This window comes from Gavia stellata, chromosome 6 (genome assembly GCF_030936135.1).
Source record: "Gavia stellata isolate bGavSte3 chromosome 6, bGavSte3.hap2, whole genome shotgun sequence".
NCBI lineage: Eukaryota > Metazoa > Chordata > Aves > Gaviiformes > Gaviidae > Gavia > Gavia stellata.
The window spans coordinates 23,634,768-23,656,984 of NC_082599.1; the positions used below are offsets into that span (position 1 = coordinate 23,634,768).

The following is a 22,217-nucleotide window of genomic DNA, read 5'->3' on the forward strand; positions in this document are numbered from 1 at the left end:
AAAAAAGGGAGGGGAGGGGACTGTCTATGGTGGAGGAAGCTTTTAATTCTTCCTAGCAGAGGTGAAGCACATTTAGTAATATTTAAGACATTACCTTAATTTTCTGTCTTTATTTCACCCTTATGTAAACCCTTAGAAGTCGCATTTATTAGCTATCTGAAAAATATATTTGTTTTTTTCTAAAATTGAAGTAACCTCATTTCAGTATTTAAGTGCATTTTTTCCAGTGTTGGTTTGTTTTACCTAAGAAGCGTATGAAATACATCAATGTATTTTCTCATTTTAATTTGTATTATAGGGAGTCCAATGCCATTTTGGTCTACCAATTGATAGTTTAGGGAATCTTTATATGCATATACATTTATATATGCACTTTAAAAATAACTGTTTTGTGTTACAGAGGGGTGCTAAAGTTGTCAATCTAGGACTTTAAAAAGTTAAGGACACGTTGGTATGGAAATACTGAGACAGTGTGGATGTACTTAGAAAAAAATTTCAGTGACTGCCTCTGCATAGTTAAGAAAATAAATGTAATTGGTGTGTGTGAGATGGGCTTTACTGTATAATACAGCTTTAAGGAGAAAAATATCACAGGTTTTGTATTAATTAAAGGAATAAACATACTGGTTTTCATAGAAGCTAATTGCTCTATTTTGCTACTACTGGAATTAGCTACCTGAAATACCAAATTTAAATATGAACATAAAAGATGATACTGTTTCTATAATATGTGAAAATATGTAAAGTTTGTGAATATTTAGTATTTTCTCCATACATGTATCAATACATGTGCATATAAATATTCCCTAAAATACTACTTAACAGTACAAAGTAACAGTGGACTATATGGCATTATCAATATATTGTTTTCTTAATTAGTTCATAGAGCTCATTACTTCATAAAGCCGTAAGATATTACTGTTAGAATCATGTCGTGGTTTAAGCCCAGCTGGCAACTAAGCACCACACAGCCACTCACTCACTCCCCCCAGGTGGGGTCAGGGAGAGAATCAGAAGAGTAAAAGTGAGAAAACTCGTGGGCTGAAATAAAGACAGTTTAATAGGTAGAGCAAAAAACACCGCGTGGAGAAGCAAAGCGAAAGAAGGAATTCATTCACCACTTCCCGTCGGCAGGCAGGTGTTCAGCTATCTGCAGGAAAGCAGGGCTCTATCACACGTAGCGGTTGCTCGGGAAGACAAACGCCATTACTCCAAAAGTCCCCACCTTCCTTCTTCCTCCCCCGGCTTTATATACTGAGCATGATGTCACATGGTATGGAATATCCCTTTGGTCAGTTGGGGTCAGCTGTCCCGGCTGTGTCCCCTCCCAACTTCCCGTGCACCCCCAGCCCACTCACTGGTGGGGTGGTGTGAGAAGCAGAAAAGGCCTTGGTGCTGTGTGAGCCCTGCTCAGCAGTAACTAAAACATTCCTGCTTTATCAACATTGTTTCCAGCCCAAATCCAAAACACAGCCCCATACAATCCAAAACACAGCCCCATACTAGCTGCTATGAAGAAAGTTAACCCCATCCCAGCCAAAACCAGCACAAATCATTAACCAGGCTCATAATTGTCCTTTAGAAACATTTTTGTCATATTTGAGTTATAAAATAATTAATCTGGTCCATTTTCAAAAACATTTCATCATTCTGGATTGAAGCAAACCAGAGGGTTTTCGTCATCCCAAGAGATAATTATATAGTTTAAGTGGGAAACTGAATACTTGAAGCTGGTTTCCAGCATTCAGTGCAGCTTTCAGTACTGTGAGAATTGTATTTAGGAAGATCTGAATTTCTGCAGTACGTCTTCACTGGCTTTGAACTCTGCTATCAAATGTTTCTGTCATACTTGTTCATTTCCCACCCCCTTATTGTAATTGCCAAACAGTTAATATGTTAATGCTCACCACGGGTGGTATAATAAACTTTTCATGTCTATAGGCTGAAATAGTATTAGATATAGCAATAGTATTTTTTTAAGTAGAAAAAAAGTAGCATGATAATAGAAGCTACCATTCATCTTGAGTGAATTATATTGTGAAGTTTTTGGAAGTCATAAACCATGGAACTTGCCCACTTCCAGTTTGGTTCCTCTTAAGAATAAAGTTTGGTGTTTGTATAGCAGTGTATTCTGTCCTCCAAAAAAGAAAAGATATCCGAATATCATAGAATGATAGAATGGTTTGGATTGGAAGGGACCTTAAAGATCATCTAGTTCCAACGCCCTGCCATGGGCAGGGATACCTTCCACTAGACCAGGCTGCTCAAAGCCCTGTCCAACTTGGTCTTGAACACTTCCAGGGTTGGGACACCCACAGCTTCTCTGGGCAACCTGTTCCAGTGCCTCATAGTGAAGAAATATGGCAGACAACAGGTTATTTGAACAGCTGCCTTTTCGGATTAAACTTGTGACTGGAGAATAATATGTAATTTAGTAATTAGATAAGAATTCCAGTAAACTCAAATTTGCTGACTCCTCGTCTGTGATTCCAGTAATGTATTTTTGCTTTCAAAAAACAGACTTTGTTCTGTGATGATGAGCAAAACAAGTTAGTAACTGTGAATAAAAAAAAGACTATCTACCTAATCTTTATTGTTTTACAGTAATCTCTTGTAATCTGTCCTTCAAAGCAGGGAACACAGTGAAAAAGCTCTTATGTTTTTACGTGTCAATAAGTGAATTGTTGCCTTCTTGTAATGCTTTGAACTAAAACACCAACATCTGTGGCAATGTAACTGTTAAACATATATTCACTGTAGTTTGAGTTTCTCTTATTTTTGAAAAACTGCAATGCTGTGGCTTTTTTGTTGGCTGTCTCATTAAACCATCCTCTCCCACAGGAATGGAGCATATGTGGTTTCCATAACTTAGTTGAGTGCATGTTAAAAGCCCTGCCTTCCAGATGGATAGGCTGACAGTGTGCTCACTGTAGATTTCTCTGTTATTAATTCTTGCTCTTTGGTTTGTGCTGCTTTTCTTATACAGCCTCGCCCCACCCTTGGATCAAGTAGGCTCCCTTTTCTGTCTGGGTAGTATGAGTGAAGGTGAAAAAGGATTTGAAGTAGTTGTCCATATGTAGCTTTTCATTCTGCCCTATTGAGAACTCTCTTCCATTTGCAGTACCAGCAAGGTACTGCAGGTACTGTAGAGTAAATGCAATCCTTTCACTCTTATTCACAAGGCAAAGTGCAACTAGAGCCAGTTTGCTTCCTTTCAACCAACTTGTTGAAACAAATTGCTTACCATGAATGTTTCTCCTCCACTACCACCTCTGCCCCTTGATGAACACTTTCAGATAAACTGTGTCACCTTTCGCCAGTCTGAATTACAAGGTCTGTATTTTATTTTCTGACCCATGGTAAGAACTCTGCTACCTTGAGGATGGCATGCTTCCTTTTGTGTCTTTTCCCTCTCTTGTTCAAGGAAAGGATTTTCTCTTGGCTTTTTCTGAATCCCAGATAGTCCCAAAGCCCCTCTTCAAGGTTGAGGAGGATAAAGTATATGATCTTTTGACACCTGCCATTCTGAAGTGGAAACAGTCATGGCTGCAGAGCTCTTGTATAGGGACAGCTAAGTCAAGGACCTTTCCTTCAGTTCCTCCATATACAGCTCTCAAGCAGGAAAATCTTTTACTCCTTCAAGTATTCTGTAGGTATTCTCCAGGTGTTTGACATTTTTTAATGCCTCATCTCATAGAAGATAATATGCTGCAGAGCAATCTCATATTCCACCAGCCAGCACAAGAAAAGATTTGTAAGCAGTCTGTAGAGGATACTTCCATCACTGCAACAACTGTGGGCAGCAGCACTTCCAAACTATTGGTGCGGATCATGTCCCTGAACACAAATGGGAGTCTTGAACTAGTCTTCATTGGCCATGTCTCTGTTCAGAGCCAGACTGGTAGTCTTTCAAACTACATTTATGTCAAATAACATCCAATGCTTTTGTATGGACTTTACGGGTGAGGGCTCTAGGATTTGATTGGCTTTGTTGCCACAGCGTAATTCTCCAACTGTGGCCCTTTTCAGGGACCCTTCACAACAGCGTGCTTAAATTGACAGTAGATGCTATGTTGGTCGGTATTTTTAGAACCAGTAACTGCATACCTCAGTGATCTCAACATCTATTCAGCCGTGCCTAAGAGGAAACAAGATCTATGGCCTTTCCATACCTGTTCAATTCTTTGTATGATGGTAATAACAGCCTCCCGTTTCAGATCTTAAGGACTCTCCCTCTTTCCTTGATTTGATAATTAGCTCCTAGGAAGACCTACAAGAAAGCTGTTATTTAATTTCAAGCAATGCCCAGGTTCTGTTTAGTCTTCTCAATCTCAATGAGAATCAAGAACTGAATTTTATATCACTGCAAGACTTTGAACCTATTTTTACTTCTGTAGTTACGATAGCTTTCCTGTTTGTGAACTGATGCCAGTCTATGTTAAATTTTATTCTTTGGTTCACTTCCTTGCCAGTCTCTGCAAGTAAAATGGTATCTGACTCCTTTAGGATGCATAAGCTTATTTGTCTATGTGCTGCTACATATGACACTTCTGGTCCTTGCCTTCAAATAAAGCTGCATTCAGTCTATTCTCCCTCAGTTATGTGGGTTCTTATTTCTTAGGCTGTAAAGAGCATTTAATCAGTTCTGGCTTTGGTAGCAGGATCCCTTCACCGTTTGAAGAAGAAACCTTCTCTGTCCTCCCGGATATTGACTTTGGATGTGGCTCTTGTGGATCTGGAGATTTGTTGCAAATGGATTATAGCCACAGGAGGAACTGAAGCTTCACATTCTTATTTTAGAGCACTATCCAGTTTGAAATGCATTCTGGTCATGTGTGAAAGACCTATGCATCCAAATAACAATGATACAGTTACATAGTACTTCAGTAGGGTTGTATGAAGTGTCTTTTCTCTTTCAGAAGATAATCTCCAAAAAAACCTTACTGGCATTTAAAGTCAAATTTCTCTTTGAACCAGCTCCACAGTGAGATTAAGTGAATGACATTCTTGCCTCTACACCATGCATCAGGTGTTGCTTGGGTAGTCTCACAGTATTAGGATAGATGAGTTTTATCTTTTTACTTCCCATACTGTTAAAAACTGCCACTTCTTTCTTAGTTGTGTTTCTGATGGCATGCGTAGCTGAAGAGACAGATGTTGTATTTCACCCAGTTTAACTTGTCCTTTGAGTCCCACTCAGAGTAAAACAGAACGGGACCCCAGTGCTTTTGACATGGTTGGGCAGTTTTCTTATCAGGACCTCAGTAAGTTGACCAGAGTCCCCACCATTACATCTGGACCAGGACCTGTGATTAAACTACCTGATCCCTCCAGACTCAAAAATCTCCACAACACTGGATTGTGGATGGCTGTCATTGGATGAGGACTTCTGTTCCTTTCCAGCATAAATGATAGGAATGTGTAGACTCTTTTCCACTCTCCTAGGTGGATCAAAATTTCATCTTAGTTTGCCCGGCAATCTGTTCCTTCCACATCAACTGCAATTTTTTTCGAATATCCACTTCAGCTGAGTAAAGAGGTAAGTGAAAGTCTATACTGAGTCAGCCCATTATTCTACTTTTTATTGGACCTATGCTTTTACCAAATGATTTTTGGATTTCTGGTTTCTTTCTGCCACCTCACTCACCAGCATTTGTCAGAATTTTCTGTACCTTCACCAAATGTTTTGCCATCTCTGAATGGGAAAGACTGATGTGAATCTCAATAAAGCAATGTTCTTTGAAGAAATCTAAGGTTGCTCCCCTGCGTAGTTAGTGAAACAGTCCAACTACTTCAAGTCGTGTTAATTTAAAACTACATATGGAAGCGCTTCTAAGTCAAAGCATGTTACATAAGAGCAGACCATCTGAAGCCTGTCTTCTAGCAGCTTGTCTCCTAGACCCTTTCTTAAATTTTTTTTTACTCTTTCCATCTCTGTCTTGCACCTCTCTTTCTCCCTCTCCCATACACGCCAATACCTGCTATAGTAACATACCACTTGTCTCCTGCACTGGTCCACCCAGAAACAGCCAGGCATGCAGTCACAAGTCTGGGCTTCTGCCTGTGGTGTTTGAATGGTTGTCTACCTATTGCCGAACGCAGCGATTCACAGCAGGGTTCTGCTTTCCCTCGGTGGGCACGCAAACCTGTACATTCTCTCCCTGCCTGACTTCCCATTTTAACAATCAGTCGTGAAACTCCATTCCCTCTGTTAAATAAAATTGAAATTCGGCGATGGAATTCAGAAGTTGGCTAGAGAGATGGGAATCGGTTTCAGAGATCACATCAATCTTGTTTTCTTAGGAAACCATTTTGGAGAAGTTGCTGTCTTGAAAGCCACTGATTATACCACTGAAAAATACACACTTTTCTCTGTAATACAAGACTGGATTAAATAAGCTTCATTCTTCCAGATCTGATTAAATTATAGCAAGTTAAATCATTGATAAATCATCAATGTTTCTATATTGTCTTTAGGCAAATTTTTAAGAAGAAAGTTAGTACTGCAATACGTAATTCTTCCATGTATCACTCAACAGTGGTAGTGTAGAACTGTAAAGCAGTCCATATGTGAACAGATTTCATTTTCAAGGGCAACAGGTCTTTCAGGGCAGGATCTTTGTAAAAATTCGTAGCCAGGATGTCAGTGTAGCTTAGCCATTATGTTCTGCTTTTGATTTGTAGAATGACAACTTCTGGAATGTTTTCATTAAAATTTATGAAGAGTATTTTTTGCCTCTGAGGGTAAACATGGGACCTTAAAATAACTGGTACTACTGATGAGAATAACTTTTCAAAGTAATATAAAATGACTTGTTTGTGTATCACAAGAGCCAACAAGTGAAACATGATTTTTGGGACATGTTGTACTTAGTATTGGAAATAATTATTATAGTTAACTGTTGATGGGATTCCCGTATATGGAACTTTCAGTGCATGAGATATATCAAAATACAATTCATAAGGCTGGGGTGGGGGATATATTTTGGCACATACATTGAAATATCAGCTTGGGCAGCTGAAGTACATTTTTGTTAGTTGTTTGTCACGTTCTCAGCTTTGCTGCCTGAAGGGAGTATGTTAGGGGTTTTTTTCTTTATGCAAATATATGGACTAGTTGAACTTTTAAAGTTCTCTGGATACTGGAAATGAATGACATGCTAAGTTAGGGGGTGCATGGAATTTAAATATACAGGATTAAAATCTTGTATTTTGAACTATGTGTAGGATAACAGTCTCAGTGAAAGGTTAGAATTATTTTGAAGATATGAGGGGGTTTTTTTTTAGTCATCCCTCCAAGGCAGGTAACTTTTCTAAGTTTCTTCCTGAAATGACTTCCTTAGAGCATCAGTAAATCACATTTAATGAATAAAAAGCATTAACATGTAGTAATTGGGAGGCTTTACCATATTTAAAAGTTCAGTTCAAAGACATTGAGAATTTTCAGCGTTGAGTAATGCATTCAGTAACTTATTCTCTAAGTTCTTCCCACATACACATGCACTGAAATAACTAAGGATCTAGAAAATTAAAATGCCAACAGAAATACACACTATTTGCAATTGGACTATCAAAAAAAAATTATTGGTAGTTGCAGGAGACTTATTTTTTAAAATCTGTTTTGCGTCACATGAAACTGTGAAAAGTACTATATTAACAAGATAATTGGGCGGGAGGGAGGACAACGCAAATGATAGTCTTTCTTCTTGGATTACTTTAAGATTTTATGGAAAGAACTGCATACTCGTAAACCAAAGTAGAACTTTGTAGTTTGCATTTGAAATAGTATGTCTGTGCAGTTGGAAGTTACTTTGGTGATATCCTTCCAAACCATGGAAATTTTAAGAGTTCTCCTGTGTTACACTGCGTCCAGGAACTGCTAATTCCTTAATAAGAACCTACCATAAAAATATCCCCTCTTTAGAGTTAAATCCTGAAAATAGAAATCACTGGTAATTTTGTTGTTAATAAGCTCTATATACTATGGCATCATCTATTTTAAACTGACATTTTGTTGTTAATAAGCTCAGTATACTAAGGCATCATATATTTTAAACTGAGAACTAATTGCAATAGTGTACTGTAATTCACTGATAGTGAAATCTACTCCTTCTTAATAAGTTTTGTAATACTCACCCCCAAAAATGAAACTTTTCCGATTCTGGAGTATTCCAAGTTATTTAAGAGTTGGTCACATATTATCAAATTTTAGCGTGTATGTATAGAATAGACTAGACTATTTCAGGTGGAAGGGACCTACAACAATCATCTAGTCCAACTGTCTGACCAATTCTGGACTGACCAAGCTAAAGCATGTTATCAAGGGCATTGTCCAAATGCCTCTTAAACACTGACAGGCTTGGGGCATTGACCACCTCTCTAGGAAGCCTGTTCCAGTGTTTGACCACCCTCTCAGTAACGACATGCTTCCTAATGTCCGGCCTGCACCTCCCCTGGTGCAGCGTCCTATCACTGGATACCAGGGAGAAGAGCTCAGCACTTCCCTCTCCACTTCCCCTCCTCAGGAAGCTGTAGAGAGCAATGAGGTCGCCCCTTAGCCTCCTTTTCTCCAAACTAGACAAGCTCCAGCATTTCAACTTGTTAAACTTCATCCCACTAATCATAGCCCAATGATCCAATCTATCTAGATCCTTCTGCAAGGCCTCCTGTCCCTCAACAGAGTCAACAGCACCTCCCAGTTTGGTATCATCAGCAAACTTGCTAATGGTGAATGCAACTCCTGCATCCAGATTGTTGATAAATATGTTGAACAGAACTGGACCTAGAAATGAGCCCTGAGGAACACCGCTGGTGACCAGCCAGATGTAGCCCCATTCACCACAACCCTTTGAGCTCTGCCCGTCAGCCAGTTCACCCAGTGCACTGTAAACCCACTCATCCCACAGCTGGACAACTTGTCCAGAAGGATGATGTAAGGGACAGTATCAAAAGCTTTACTAAAATCCAGAAAAACTACATCCACCACCTTCCCTTCATCCACTAGGCAGGTGACCTTATCATAGAAGTATATAAAATCAGTTAAACAGGACTTTTCCTTTGTGAACCCATGTTGACTGTGCCTGATGATTGCATTACCTCATATAATCACGTAAGTGTTACCCATTATAATAGTGTATATACTCAACAACTGCACATCTTCATACATTGTTTGGCATCATTAAACTAATTGTGTTGAGCTGTAGATGTTATTAAAACAGTATGGTCTCTTTATCTGCAAAGTACTTCAAAAAAAGTTTAGAACATACATAAACATGAAGATACACAAAGTATTGATTTTCTGTAAGTGTTCTAGATATCATTAATTTATAAAAACACTGGAATATTTTTCATTAAATAGTGGTTTTGTTCCAAATTAGTCATATTTATGGATCCTTAAATTTCATTATTATGATACTGAATTAATATAAAAATCTAAGTTTTATATTTCCGGTATATTAAGAAAGCAATTTACAAGTTGTTCTCACTAGGAGAGACTAGAAGGACAAAGGGACTTCTCCCAAATTAGTTTCTTCTGTACGCTTTCTCACTTGGAGTACTTGGGTACAGGGTGATTGGAGAAGTCACGTAGTATGGGAAGCATGGAGTTCTACTTTATCTGCAGGCAGGCCTGCTTCTGACCTAAAGATGGGTTCTGCAGTCCAGTCACAGTGAAAGGTGGCACTTGTGCTGCAAGAGAGGCAGTAGGCTGGAGCCAGAAGTAATTTAGTCCTGATAAGTCTATTGTGTCTCAGGAACTAGGAGAATTCCAGCAGACATGATTCATCAGATCCATCTACATTAGTGATTTAGCATGTTGGAGAGCTTCTTCCTGGTGCAAATTTGTGTTGTGTCTATACTTGGAATCCTGCTGCATGCAATTATGTGCTGAAAGCTGTTTCTCTCCTGGTGGAGCCAACACTTGAAGTTGCATGCTGGGAGGCCTTTCAGAATACCTCGCCTGCAGTGTGGACACAAGGGCTTACAACAGCTGGATCTGCTTCTGCATAGTGTGCTTCTAGGACTGACATTTGGCACAAACTTCATTGCCAGTAAAGATGTGATGTGGATATCCCTTAATACATCACAGCAAATTGAACCCCAAGCCTTCCTTCCATGCACTGCATCGCTTAGTAATGTAGATGTTAGCGTTGTGCTCAAGTGGCATTGGAGTAGCCCTTAGGAGTGAAAGTATAATGTGTTGGTGATCTAGAGCCTTGGAAGACAGGGCAGATGTCTCCTCCCAACTTTTTGTCTAATACAATTCTGTATAATACAATTCTGAAATACAATTCTGTATAATACAATTCTGAAATACAATTTCTGTACATGGAAATGAGGGGAGCACTGTAACCCCTGCTGTATGCACCTTATGCCAGTAATAGCTGTATCATTGATGTGTTCAAAGTAAAACTGTTGCCTGTTATTTTTAAGTGTATGTTGTGTTCCATGTTATCCCTGTTTGTGTGTCCTAGGCAGTAGACTTTCATTCAGGAAAATTTTTAAGTATATCCTGCATGCCATTAGGTGTATACGTAAAATTCTTGACTGGTTTGGAGTCAGCTATTAAGAGAAACTGGTTAAGAGTAGAATTCTGGTCAAATGTATGATTTGTTTCTGTTCTTTTCCTGAAGCAGTTTTCTTAATGTGGTAAAAGAACAGTAGGTCACTATGCATCTTTTAATTCTACAATTTCTGATTTCTTTTCTGTGCCTTCCTTCAAATGAAGTAATACAGAGTTGTACAGTTCAGACCAAAGTTCACTGTTGGCACATGTAGGTATGATGAGGGGACGTTAACATGATTTTCTCTTTCAAGAAAATCTAAGTCATCTTCAGAAAGCAAAGTTGAAATGAACTGGGAATAAAAAGATTATGTATACTTTATGAAACAGTTTAAGGTAACTTTTTGATTTGTAACAAATCAATTTACTTAATACAATATGAACAAAAGTATGTTGCCCAGGGTTTAATGTTATTCGGAGTAATGTCAATGCTGTTATTTTGGGGGGTTTGCGTTTACTGTTCATAGCGTAGCAGGTAACGTTACATTTTCACTTTGACAGGAAGAAAAACTATAGAGGGGTTATTGTGAAATGCAGTGTTTACTTCTGAGCAAGTTTTTCATTTTTCTTTCTATGTGAAAAACAACATAGGTGATCATAAATTTGCAAGAGGCAATGCAGGATTTAAGTACTCCTAGCAAGCAGTTTTTGGAGCTCTATTTTGGAGTTCCATGTTCTATTTGAACATCAAGTCTTTGTATCTTTTTAAAATAAATGGTGTCTTGAATAGGTGTGTTTCTTACCCTTTATACCACCTTTCATTTCTCATGAATAACTACTTATCAATTTCAGGTTTTTTATAATAATGTTTTTGGCATAAAACTAGAGGGATATGGTTTATGCTGGTTTTACAATAGGAGACGGACATGTGCCTCTCTGCATATGTTTTGGAAAGCATGATTGTATTTGAGATTTTAAAAGTCACAGATAAATAAAAGCATTACAGTAGCTACTATTGAAATCATACTTTTTCACGCAGACAACAAATTTGTGTTCTGCCATCTGTGAAATGGACTTCAAAACATTCTCTCACAGCTTTCTATCTAAATAGTTTTTCTATGTTTCAATGTATGCGTAGTACACTAACTAAATTTCAGTGGTACATGTATATGTGTTTTCAGATGTAAAAAACGATACTATAAATCTAAATCTCCGCATAATACATGTAGTCTCCAAGTAGCTTTTGTGCCACAACATCTGTGTGAAAAGACTCACATAAAATTTGTGTAGAAGTTTGTGGAGTAATCTTTAACATATTTCTTGATCGTTTTACGTCACTATCAGCAATATGGCCAAATTAATGTAATTTTTCTTTTTTATTTAAATTTTCATTAATTTAAGGTCCAAACCTGTATCTTATGACTAAATATTTCCTTAGTAATCTGTATCTGAATTAAATATATTCTGAAAGTTTTCTTCTTTTTTTTTTCTTTTTTTTTTCCCCCTAAGGATATGGCCCTTGTTGCTCCTGAAGCACCTTCAGAACAAGCTAGAAGGGTTTTCCAGACATATGACCCTGAGGGTAAGGGCTGTACTTCTTGCTGACATAAGATTTTATAATCGAAATGTACTCATTCGGTAGAGACAAATTCCAAATAGTAGTGAATATTGGATTGTGTAGGGTATCTCTTCAAAAACAGGACCTTTATTTTCTAAAATTTGTTCCAAATATTGCACTTTCAAATCCATTGTGCTTTCCATGCCAGGGTAATATGCTGTTTACACCTGAGCTGATTAAGAGAGGAATGAAATACTTAAGTACTTAAGATAAGAAATTTTCAATACAGTAGTCAATTTACAAGTGACATGAAGAAATTTTCTGAGAATTCTGTAGTAAGGGAAGTTAAGTACAACATTGTGCAGTAGGAAGTAGAGTTCTTAGAGTATGAGCTTTTTAACCTTGTAATGGTGTTTGTAATTAACATAAAGCTTAAATATAAATTGGTTTCTCTTATATTACATTTTCATAAAATAGCTGATCCACTATGATTGCATTCTTTATGAAATTTTGTTCTTGAATGTGTGTGGCACACACTGAAAATTTTCTTATGTTTTGGAAAACAGGATGTCTAACATCCAGGTATTATTTTAACTAATCAAAAGGGAAAAAATGCACAGTTATTCTCCTGTGGTATCAAATGGATATCAAACCCGCAGTTTCTGTATTGCACTCATCATTTTTTTTAAAGTGGGAGAGAAGCATTTGAAAATTATGTTCCTTCTAGAACCCCACCATTTGTTTGCAAATTTTAGAGATAAAGATAAGTAGTATTTCTATTTTTGAATAAAATTTGTACTCCTGGAACGCATTTTGTTTCTTTTCCTAATGAGAAGCTTTGCTACTTCTTCAGATAATGGTTTTATACCTGACACTCTGCTAGAAGATGTAATGAAGGCTCTGGACCTTGTCTCAGATCCTGAATAGTAAGTATAATAATATTTAAATACTACAGAAGTATCAATTAACCACCATTTTTTTTTTTCTGGATTCAATTAACCACATAGCAATGGGTTTTTTCTAGATTTTTTCCTAGCTTGCATTCTGGGCACAGAATGTTATTCTGAAGTGTTTAAGTCAGCTTTAAATTAAATGGGAGGAATTCAAATTAAGCTGTCTCTAACTTTGGTAGTGATAACTAGAACTCAAAAAAACCTTCAGACCTACTGCATTACTATATATTGAGGAGATAGTCATGAAGATATTTCTGTATGTTAACGAGGGTGAAACTATGTGACAAAAGAGCCAAACAACCAAGGTACTCAGAGGCAGATTAGCATTGGATTACCACTGAATCTATCTACAGAGTTTGAAGCTGGAACTGTTTCAGTTGCACTTTTGTTTCCACCAACACTCAGTACCATGTAGTGTTTATAATTGTCATTTGTTTCCAGAAATGGCACCTTGATTCCTAGGATTAGAGATAAAACTCTCAAATGAAAATGGTAATTTATTTTAGATCTTATGTGGACAGACAACACTAATATTCAGTGGCAGCAGTTAACCTGTGGTGTCAAAGCTTACCATGTTTTGCCACTAAATGCTTAACCCAGAAAGGAGAGCTATGCGCTTTAAGTTTTTCACATCTCCAAAAGATGGTTCTGCTCTTTTGTAAGCATATGGTCTAGTTTATTGGGGTCTAAATCAGTTGTTCCTGTAGAACGTCTGCGGAGACTGCACGTTTACTTACCACAGCCACCTGAAATTTGATTGTTGCCGTTTTCCGTCCTTTCAAATGTTACAAAGTACAACAAAGTTTACTGAGCCATTCTCTGTGGAGAATAGGAGTGAAAATTGAATTCAAAAGACACCCTGGAAACTAAAACGAAAGAAAATACAAGACAAAAAGGCTTTTTTAAAGTTTTTTTTTAAAGGGAAAAAAAGAAAAAAACTTTAGTTTAATACATCTGAGAAGCTTTCTTTTGGCCTTTTTGTTCTGCTGCCTCAATAAATCTGCAGAAATCCTCTTTCTGCATTCAGCAGTTTTTCCATTTGGCTGTTTGGCCTTCAGGGTGTTTGTGGCGTAGCCCTGGCCTATTTTATTGTGTGTAGCACAACGAATATAAATTGATGTAGGAAGAGCCAGTCAGAAGGCCTGCTGTATTGAAAAGCCATGATCAAACCATGGAATATTCAGTCTTGAAATATCTATTCTTAAATAAAAATGTTGTCTAATATTACTGTCTTGAGGACCTACTCTGTTTTGGTTCTAGATGTCCTGCCTACTTAATGCGGAACAGAAGTATAAATAACACATTTCAAATTCCATGCAGGCTTTTCTGGTTGTTGTTTCTTTGTCTGTTTGTTTGTTTGTTTGTTTTTAAGTAAAATTAAAGGCGTTGCTTCTAAGTGCACTATTTACATTTTTTAGTTCAAGAACTAAATGGAAATTCTTTGTGATCATCTAATCCAAGGCTTTAAGCTTCTCAGAATCTCAAGATGAATCACGGTCAGAACTGCTTAGAGTTTAAGAATTACAGAGGGGAAAACTTTGTAGAGCAGATGTGAATTAACAAGGTGGATTAGCCATTCCAGTACTGAATGCCAGTGCATGTCATTTTAGTAAAATTTTCTAGTCTTTTAGTAAATACATCTGAGAACCAAGCTCTCTTGTTTGTTTTGTCTGTTTGTTTCTAAAAACCATCTGATACTCTTTAGGGCACTGATTGGAGTACATCTGTCAATCTAGGTTTAGCTGGTTTAAAACATTTTACCCTATCTGTCTATTTGACCAGTGCTGGCAGCTTTTATCCCCACACACATCTCAGCCATAACAGTACAAAGGCCATCAGTATCATCACCCCAACCTTCATAACCTCTTCAGTTAAGTTGCTCGACTTTGCACTGAAGTGACTGAAGCACATACACACACGTGCTCTGGTAGCTAGGCTGTGATATCAGTAACATTGAATGGCATTATCTATTTGCTGAATGAAAAAGCCTCAGTTGAAACATACAGTAATCAATTTTTATTAAATCTCCCCTCCTGCTTAATTGATTTAATTTTGTACACTACCCATACTTAAAAACCTAGTATGGCTCTGCATTTCTAAACAGTTCTTGTATTTCATTAGTAAGTATATAGCTTGATTTAATTTTATTACATAATTTTAAGTCCATTGTCAAAATTATCTTTACTTAAATCTGCCTTGGTTCTGTTTACCAACACAATGTTTTTAGAACTCTGTTACAGCATTTCAAGAATTTGAGCAGGTTTCAGACAGCTACTGAAATATCTTAAATTTTGTACTTTGAGAGCAGTAAGAATGAACAACAGAAGGATTAAAGTCCAGTATCTTGCAAATCCTCAGTTGTAGTTTCACTTGAGTAGTGAAATTTATTTTTTTTTTAGATATTAAATTGACATAGTATATAGGATATCACATTCAATTTTATGGATTTTAAAATTCCTCTTCCAAGGGCCTTAACAGATCCACTCTCTGAAGAATTGCATAACATATTCTGTGTGTATTGAGGCAGAAACAAAAAGAAGCCAAATAATTTACTACTAGCACTATGTTAGGACCAAGAAAGCTAACAACTTAAAAATGAAGACACAGCAGTGGTAGCCAAAAGGATAAAATGCTTATATGCAACAATAATCAAAAAGAGCTTAGAAAGACATCTTCTGCTCGCAGTCCCCAACAAAAGAGACCTAGGTGTTTAAAAGCCTAAGTGGTAAAAGAGGCAGCTACGAGAAGCTAAGACTGTGTTTTCTGAAAGGAAAATGTAGTGCCTACATGGAAAAAAAAAGGGAAGAATCTACATTTGTGGAAAGTTAAATGTAAATGCAAAACAAAGCAAAGGTAAAATCTTCTGATGACTAATCTGCAAAGTTATAAAATAAAACCTAATAGTATTTTTTTAAGCCCATCAGAACCAGGAGACTTGCAAGAGGTCTATAGTTCTGATAGGTGATCCCTAATATTAAAAAGTATTCAAAGTCAGTAACAAAAGTGTAGTGAATACCTCTTCATATTCACTGCAGAAGACAGACAATAGGGATTAGTTCTCATCTTCACTGGGAAGGATTACAGGGAGGTTTCCACACCGATGCCTTTTTATGGGTGGTCAGAGTAACTAAGAGTCTGAAGTGTCAAGATAAGTAAAAACCCCAAAATTCTGAAGACACATCAGAATGAAATTGCTGCACTATTTTAGGTTACATACCACTGTAAACTGTCCTGGTAACCAGACAGTACTAGAATGAGAAGGTGACAAATGGACAACAGTACTTAGAAAAAGATTTGAAGGCCAGTCTGGGGAAAATTCACATGTAAATGTTTCATATGTAAACATGGGATAAGAAGGAAGGTTTTCTTGTAGAGAAATAACTGGTGAAAGGATAAAAATGTCATTTTTTTTCTTAATGGAGGGTGATCATTAGAGAAATTTGACAGGAATTTGTGTTACGTCTGTGAAGTTTGTCATGGCACCGGTGAGAATTTGAAGGTAGGGATTAATATGATAGTTTGCAACTGATACAAAAGTATTTGAGATACTAAAAAATGGTGTGGAAGAGCAGCAGAAGTTACTGGAAGATAGGGTAAGAGAGAAATCTCAATACAGTAAATGTAGATTGGTTGTACATGGGATGAAACAATCCTGATTTGACATACACATTGTTGGGCTGTGAACTAGATATTACCATTCAGGAAACAGATCTTAGATTTAAACTGATGCTCCCACATGGAGTGGGATTTCTAGGAATTATGCCATTGTACAAATGCATGTTCACAGAATCACAGAATCACTAAGGTTGGAAAAGACCTGTAAGATCATCAAGTCCAACCATCAACCCAACACCACCGTGCCCACTAAACCATGTCCCACAATGCCTTGTCCACACGTTCCTTGAACACCTCCAGTGATGGTGACTCCACCACTTCCCTGGGCAGCCTGTTCCAGTGTTTCACCACTCTCTCAGTAAAGAATTTTTTCCTAATATCCAGCCTGAACCTTCCCTGGTGCAACTTGAGGCTATTTCCTCTTGCCCTGCCGCTAGTCACTTGGGAGAAGAGGCCAACACCCACCTCTCTGCAACCTCCTTTCAGGTAATTGTAGAGAGCGATGAGGTCTCCCCTCAGCCTCCTCTTCTCCAGACTGAACAACCCCAGTTCCCTCAGCTGCTCCTCCTAAGACTTGTGCTCCAAGAGACTTGTTTCACTCCCTCTTAAAAAAGAGCATTGTAGAAAGGTATCAGGAAGACAACAAGGCTAATCGAAGGTACAGAATGGCATTAGTACAAGGAAGAACTAGGTTAGGACTGTTCGACCTGGAAAACAGAGACAACCATTGGCATGTAAGAAAGGTCTCCAAAATCAGCAGTTTCACAATAAATAGGGAATGATTGTTAATTGTGTCTCACAGTACAAAAATGCAGTGTCGTCAAACTGAATTATCAGGTGGCAGGTTCAAAACAGGAGATACTTATTCCCAGAATCCATGGTTTAATTTTAATTTTGTGAGTGGAGTTTATTAAATGCCACAAGTGTATATGGGTTCAAAGCCAATTAGGCACATGCATGGAAAGAAAAAATATGTATCTTTGTGTTTTAGATACTGCCTCTCACTGAAGATGTCTTTGAGCAGCAGACTGCTGGAAATGGGGAGGGTAAACTAAGGATATCACTGTATGTTTGCCCTGTTGTACTCTATCGTAAGCATCCACTACTGACCAATGTCAGAAACAGGATACTGGGCAAGACGGTCTGTTGGTTTGATCCAGTGAGGACATTCTTGTGTACGGTACAACTTGTAACTTAGGCAAAAGAATAGGTAGATGCAAATAAATGTTTAAGTGATCTGATGCCTGTAGAAATATATTGCTTAAATGGAAATATAAAGTTATAATTGATGTTCATTTGTAGTGACCTGAAATTATACCATATTCATGCAGTAAAGCTTTCAGATTAGTATTGTTAATATTTTCATTATTTATAGATTTTGCCTTCTTTGATATCAAGGATGTGATGTAAATAAGAAATGTATCTGTTAATTTTATTTCAGTGTACTTAGAGAATCTTGGAGGCTTTTCAAATCTCCATTTAAAAACAGGTTGTTTGGCAGTTACAGAGCTGTATTTAAAAGATGACTGGTTTTGTGTATCTAAGTTCAAGAATGCTTACAAGACAGCAAAACGCCTTTTGGGCCATAAACCTGGTTTTAGATTATATGGGTTTCAAATTATTTTACCAAATATGGTGGTCCTTCAGAATTATCACTTATTTAATTTAAAATAACAGATTACTTTTCTTTAAAAATAACTGTGTTTTGGCAACTTGCATGCCATTCTGGTGCAGTTGTCACGATTAAAAATAGAATAGTATTGCTATACTTGGCAGCCAGTACTGTGGTAGCACAGCATAACTTAGTCATGTAAGAATAAAAATGTCTTACTCATACTTTTATATTCAATGTTTTTGTCATAGTGTAAACCTCATGAAGACCAAATTAGACCCAGAAGGACTGGGCATCATATTACTGGGTCCCTTTCTGCAAGAATTTTTCCCTGAGCAGGTAATCAATATAGCTTTATTGCTGCAGAGCATTATCTATCCTGCTTGGCTTTGAGATTCGTTAAACACTTCCATCAATATCACAGAGCTATTTTTAATATTAAGTATTGCATTCATTTGACACAGCTGACCAGCAGATAACTTCTCATACACAACAAACTGTAGACTTCCGTTTTGCATAAGGTGTCCATGATTTTGTCAGCTTTACATTGGAAGGAAACTCCATTGTAGCGACAGGAAATATATAATCATTTTGCATATTGAATTGAACTAGTTCCCTACTCAGAAGGTTCATCTGAGTTCAGTTTTTCTGAGAATAAATGACCATACTGTTTTTATCAATATTACAAATGTCTGCTGTAATTGCTGGCAAATGGGAAAAGGTTACAAACATATTTAAAACTATTTTTATGTATATCTTTAATAATGTAAAATTTTTGACAGTTTAACAGAAAGTCATGATAGAGTTATGTTTAGCGTATGTGGAAGTCAGTATCTGCCAGGGTTATAGAAAATTATTTTAAACTGTCAATCTGTTCTCTATATTCGTTAAGACAGCACCACCACTGAGAAACATGTGTTAACCTGGCACTGCTGTCCTCTTCTCCCTTTGCCCTGGGTCACGTTTTCCTGCCCTCATGCTGCCTCTCTCCTGCCATCAAGAACCTCTTTGTACAGATACGTGGTAAACCAGAACAGGGAGCCGGTCCGGATGAGAGCTCTCTTTGCAGATTTATGGAGGCTTGTTCCATGGCCATGCTTCTATTGGCAGAAGAGAGAGGGTTTCTCCAGGGACAGAAAGATAGGCTGGTGAGGCAAGAGAAAGGCTGAGAGGAGTACTTCTTTGGAGGCTTTTGTGGCTTAACATGTCATTGAAACTATATGGCTTAATTTTTACAACCAAGGAAATATGAAACTAATATTTTTAAAATGCCTTCAGCAAGACTCTTTCTGTTAAGGGTTGTGCAGCACTGTTTGGGTGTAGTATTCTGTACTATGAAACAATCTGGTCATTCAGAAGACACTAGAACTGCACTGCCAAAGATGGTAGGGACTGAATACATCATTAAGAGATGAATTATCATCTAGAGGAAAAAGAAGGAGTTAGAGTGTTCATTTTCTCTGGATTTACAGAATTACAGCTGCATTGTGTATTTGCCAACTGTTTCTTCTTCCTTTCATTTGTATATCCAGAAGTGGAAATATCTTTACAATCGAATATAATTTAATCTTATTTCTTACAATTATATTACACTTGCAAATCTGGAAGACTCCACTGCTTAATTTTAGGCCCTAGATGCTTGGAATGAAGTTCAGAAAGCCAAAGTACATCCTCCATAATTGGCTGTGCCTAAACTGTCCAGTACTGCAGGCCATAGGTAGCTGGAGGAGAAAAGAGTCATCATATGGGCTGCTGCCTCTGTTGCCTATTCCTCAAGGGCATCACTGACTGAAGAAGGGCAGCTGAAGAAAGGAGCATAGTGGAATCATGGGCAGATCCCCACCTTAGTTACCTAGAGCGTTGGTGGAGGAACTCTTTACCTGCTGTAAAGTTGGAGCCCCCAGGTCAATGCCTGTCCGTCAGTACTAATTCCCTGCTACACGTGATTCCCCAGCACTCAGTTTGTCTGTGCTGTTGAACCTTTGCTGGTTCCAGTACAAAACACGTGAAGTGTTACTGCCTTAAGCGTACAGTCTGAACAATCAACACATTTTGGACAGGGACTTGCCAGTATCAGTTGCTGAATGAATGCTGAAGACACAGGTATGTTGTCCAATCTGTCTGTGCTCTGTGGATCAGAGAGAAGGAACCCTTCCCCATATTGACATCTCATTCAGAATTCTTTCTGAAAGTGAAATTCTGCAGAAATGAAGATGAATGTCTGTCTTTAAAATACTGTGAGGAAATAGCAGATGCCAGTGATGGTTGGAATTGTTGATGTTCCTCTTTATACAATATTCGAACACTTACCTAGTGGTCAGGAGATCCAGATTCAATTCCTTATTTGCTGAGAATATTCAAACCCCCATTCTTACTCTCCTAGAAAGTACTAAACTCCACCTCAAAAGCAGGAAGGGATCTCAGCTTTCCTTTTCAAAGCTGTTGGCTTAGAAGAAAAATACTCAAAGATCATTCAGCCTGAGAGAGCAAGCCTGACTCTTCAGTGCTTAGGGCAGTCACCTGGAGAGGAGGATTCCTGAATTCCCCAGTGGCCCTTTTGTTGGGAAACAATTACTGCACAAAATTCTGAACATCCATGGGACAGGAACTGGAAAGCTGCACTTATTTTCCTTCAGGGTGAGCATACCTTCCTCAGGGAAAAGATTAAGTGTCCTCTTTCCTTCCCAGCAAAGCTTGATTTTATTCACCTCTGTGAAGCAACTTCTATGAGTAGAGTTACCACTTACCTTCCTTTTCACCACCCTCCCTCCACTGAATAGCCTGGGTTGCAGTGACCCATACAGAGATAAGGTTTTTGAATCATTTAAGAGGAGGAAAATGAATGAGGGCTTTTTGTAATCTGATGGATGTACTGTAACCTGAGCAGATTTTTTCTCATTCCAGCCTTTACCTCCAGGTACTTAAAAAAGGGATAAGCGTTTGTTCCGGGGCCTGATCCAGTAGGCATAAAAAGAGACGACATTACACCTGAAAAGCTTTTCAGTCCTTTTAGGACTAAAGCATTTAAACACCTAGAGTGGTAAAGGTTGTCAATGGCAGTACATCTGCTGTTACACCTCAGCTGAACAGGTGCCTTCACAGTTAGTTTACAGTTAGGCAGGCATGGGCATAAATAACTTTTTAGCTCTCAAATGGAGGGTTGGAGATTGGATCTGGTCCTTAGTAAATATCTAACTTAGTAGCATCCAAACATAAATACACGCGAATGTGGCTACTACATAAGGTGTCTGACTTGAAAAATTAGGACAGTTTCTACATGCTCAGTGCTGAAGTTGTAGCTTAAAGTGTCCAGATGAACACAGAAAATCATGACTTGCTCTTGGGGACATTACCCATTAATTTACTGACATCTTTTTATTATTTCTGATGAGAAAGGTAAAATGAACAAAATCTTCAAGATGATGCCACCTAAAAGAAATTCTACTTTTTTACATTTTTCTTGAGTTACCCTGTTTAAATGCATCTGTCTACTTGTAAGAAAGACTGTCGAGGCACAATGTATATGTTACATGAAATTAAGTGACTTCTTTCTACTAGGACTCCAGGGTTTCAGAGTCGTTCACTGTTTACCATTACAATGGACTGAAGCAATCTAACTATAATGAAAAGGTAAGATTTAAGAAACAAATCTAGCCTTAATAACAATTAGTATGCAGAACTGACTCCCTGTGTTAAATTGTAAAACTGATGATAGTTACAGGCAAAATACTTTAACCTGAAACAGACTTCTAACAAAACTATTATTTTGATAATTTTCTTCCAAAATTATACATTTGGAGTTGGAAGCTGCTTTGTGCTTCTGACCGTATTTTAGCTAGTATACTGGATCGGTTGGCTAGACCACATCTCCTAAGCTATGCATTTTGAATAGAGCACTTCTCATGCTTATCCATGGGAAGTGGGATCTGAACTGTAAAGGACAATGGAGATGTAACACAGACAAACTGCAACTTCTAT

At 37.8% G+C, this 22,217-nt stretch overlaps 1 protein-coding gene across 2 annotated transcripts in view; it reads left to right on the forward strand.

Annotated features, from left to right (window-relative positions):
- MINDY3 (MINDY lysine 48 deubiquitinase 3) overlaps positions 1–22,217 on the forward strand; it is a 63,509-nt gene that overhangs the window by 39,383 nt on the left and 1,909 nt on the right. For both annotated transcript variants that reach the window (XM_059818811.1, XM_059818812.1), the window contains exons 11-14: positions 12,011–12,083; positions 12,913–12,985; positions 18,491–18,578; positions 21,798–21,869. In XM_059818811.1, the coding sequence (XP_059674794.1) occupies positions 12,011–12,083; positions 12,913–12,985; positions 18,491–18,578; positions 21,798–21,869 (306 nt within the window). The remainder of the gene's footprint in view (positions 1–12,010; positions 12,084–12,912; positions 12,986–18,490; positions 18,579–21,797; positions 21,870–22,217) is intronic.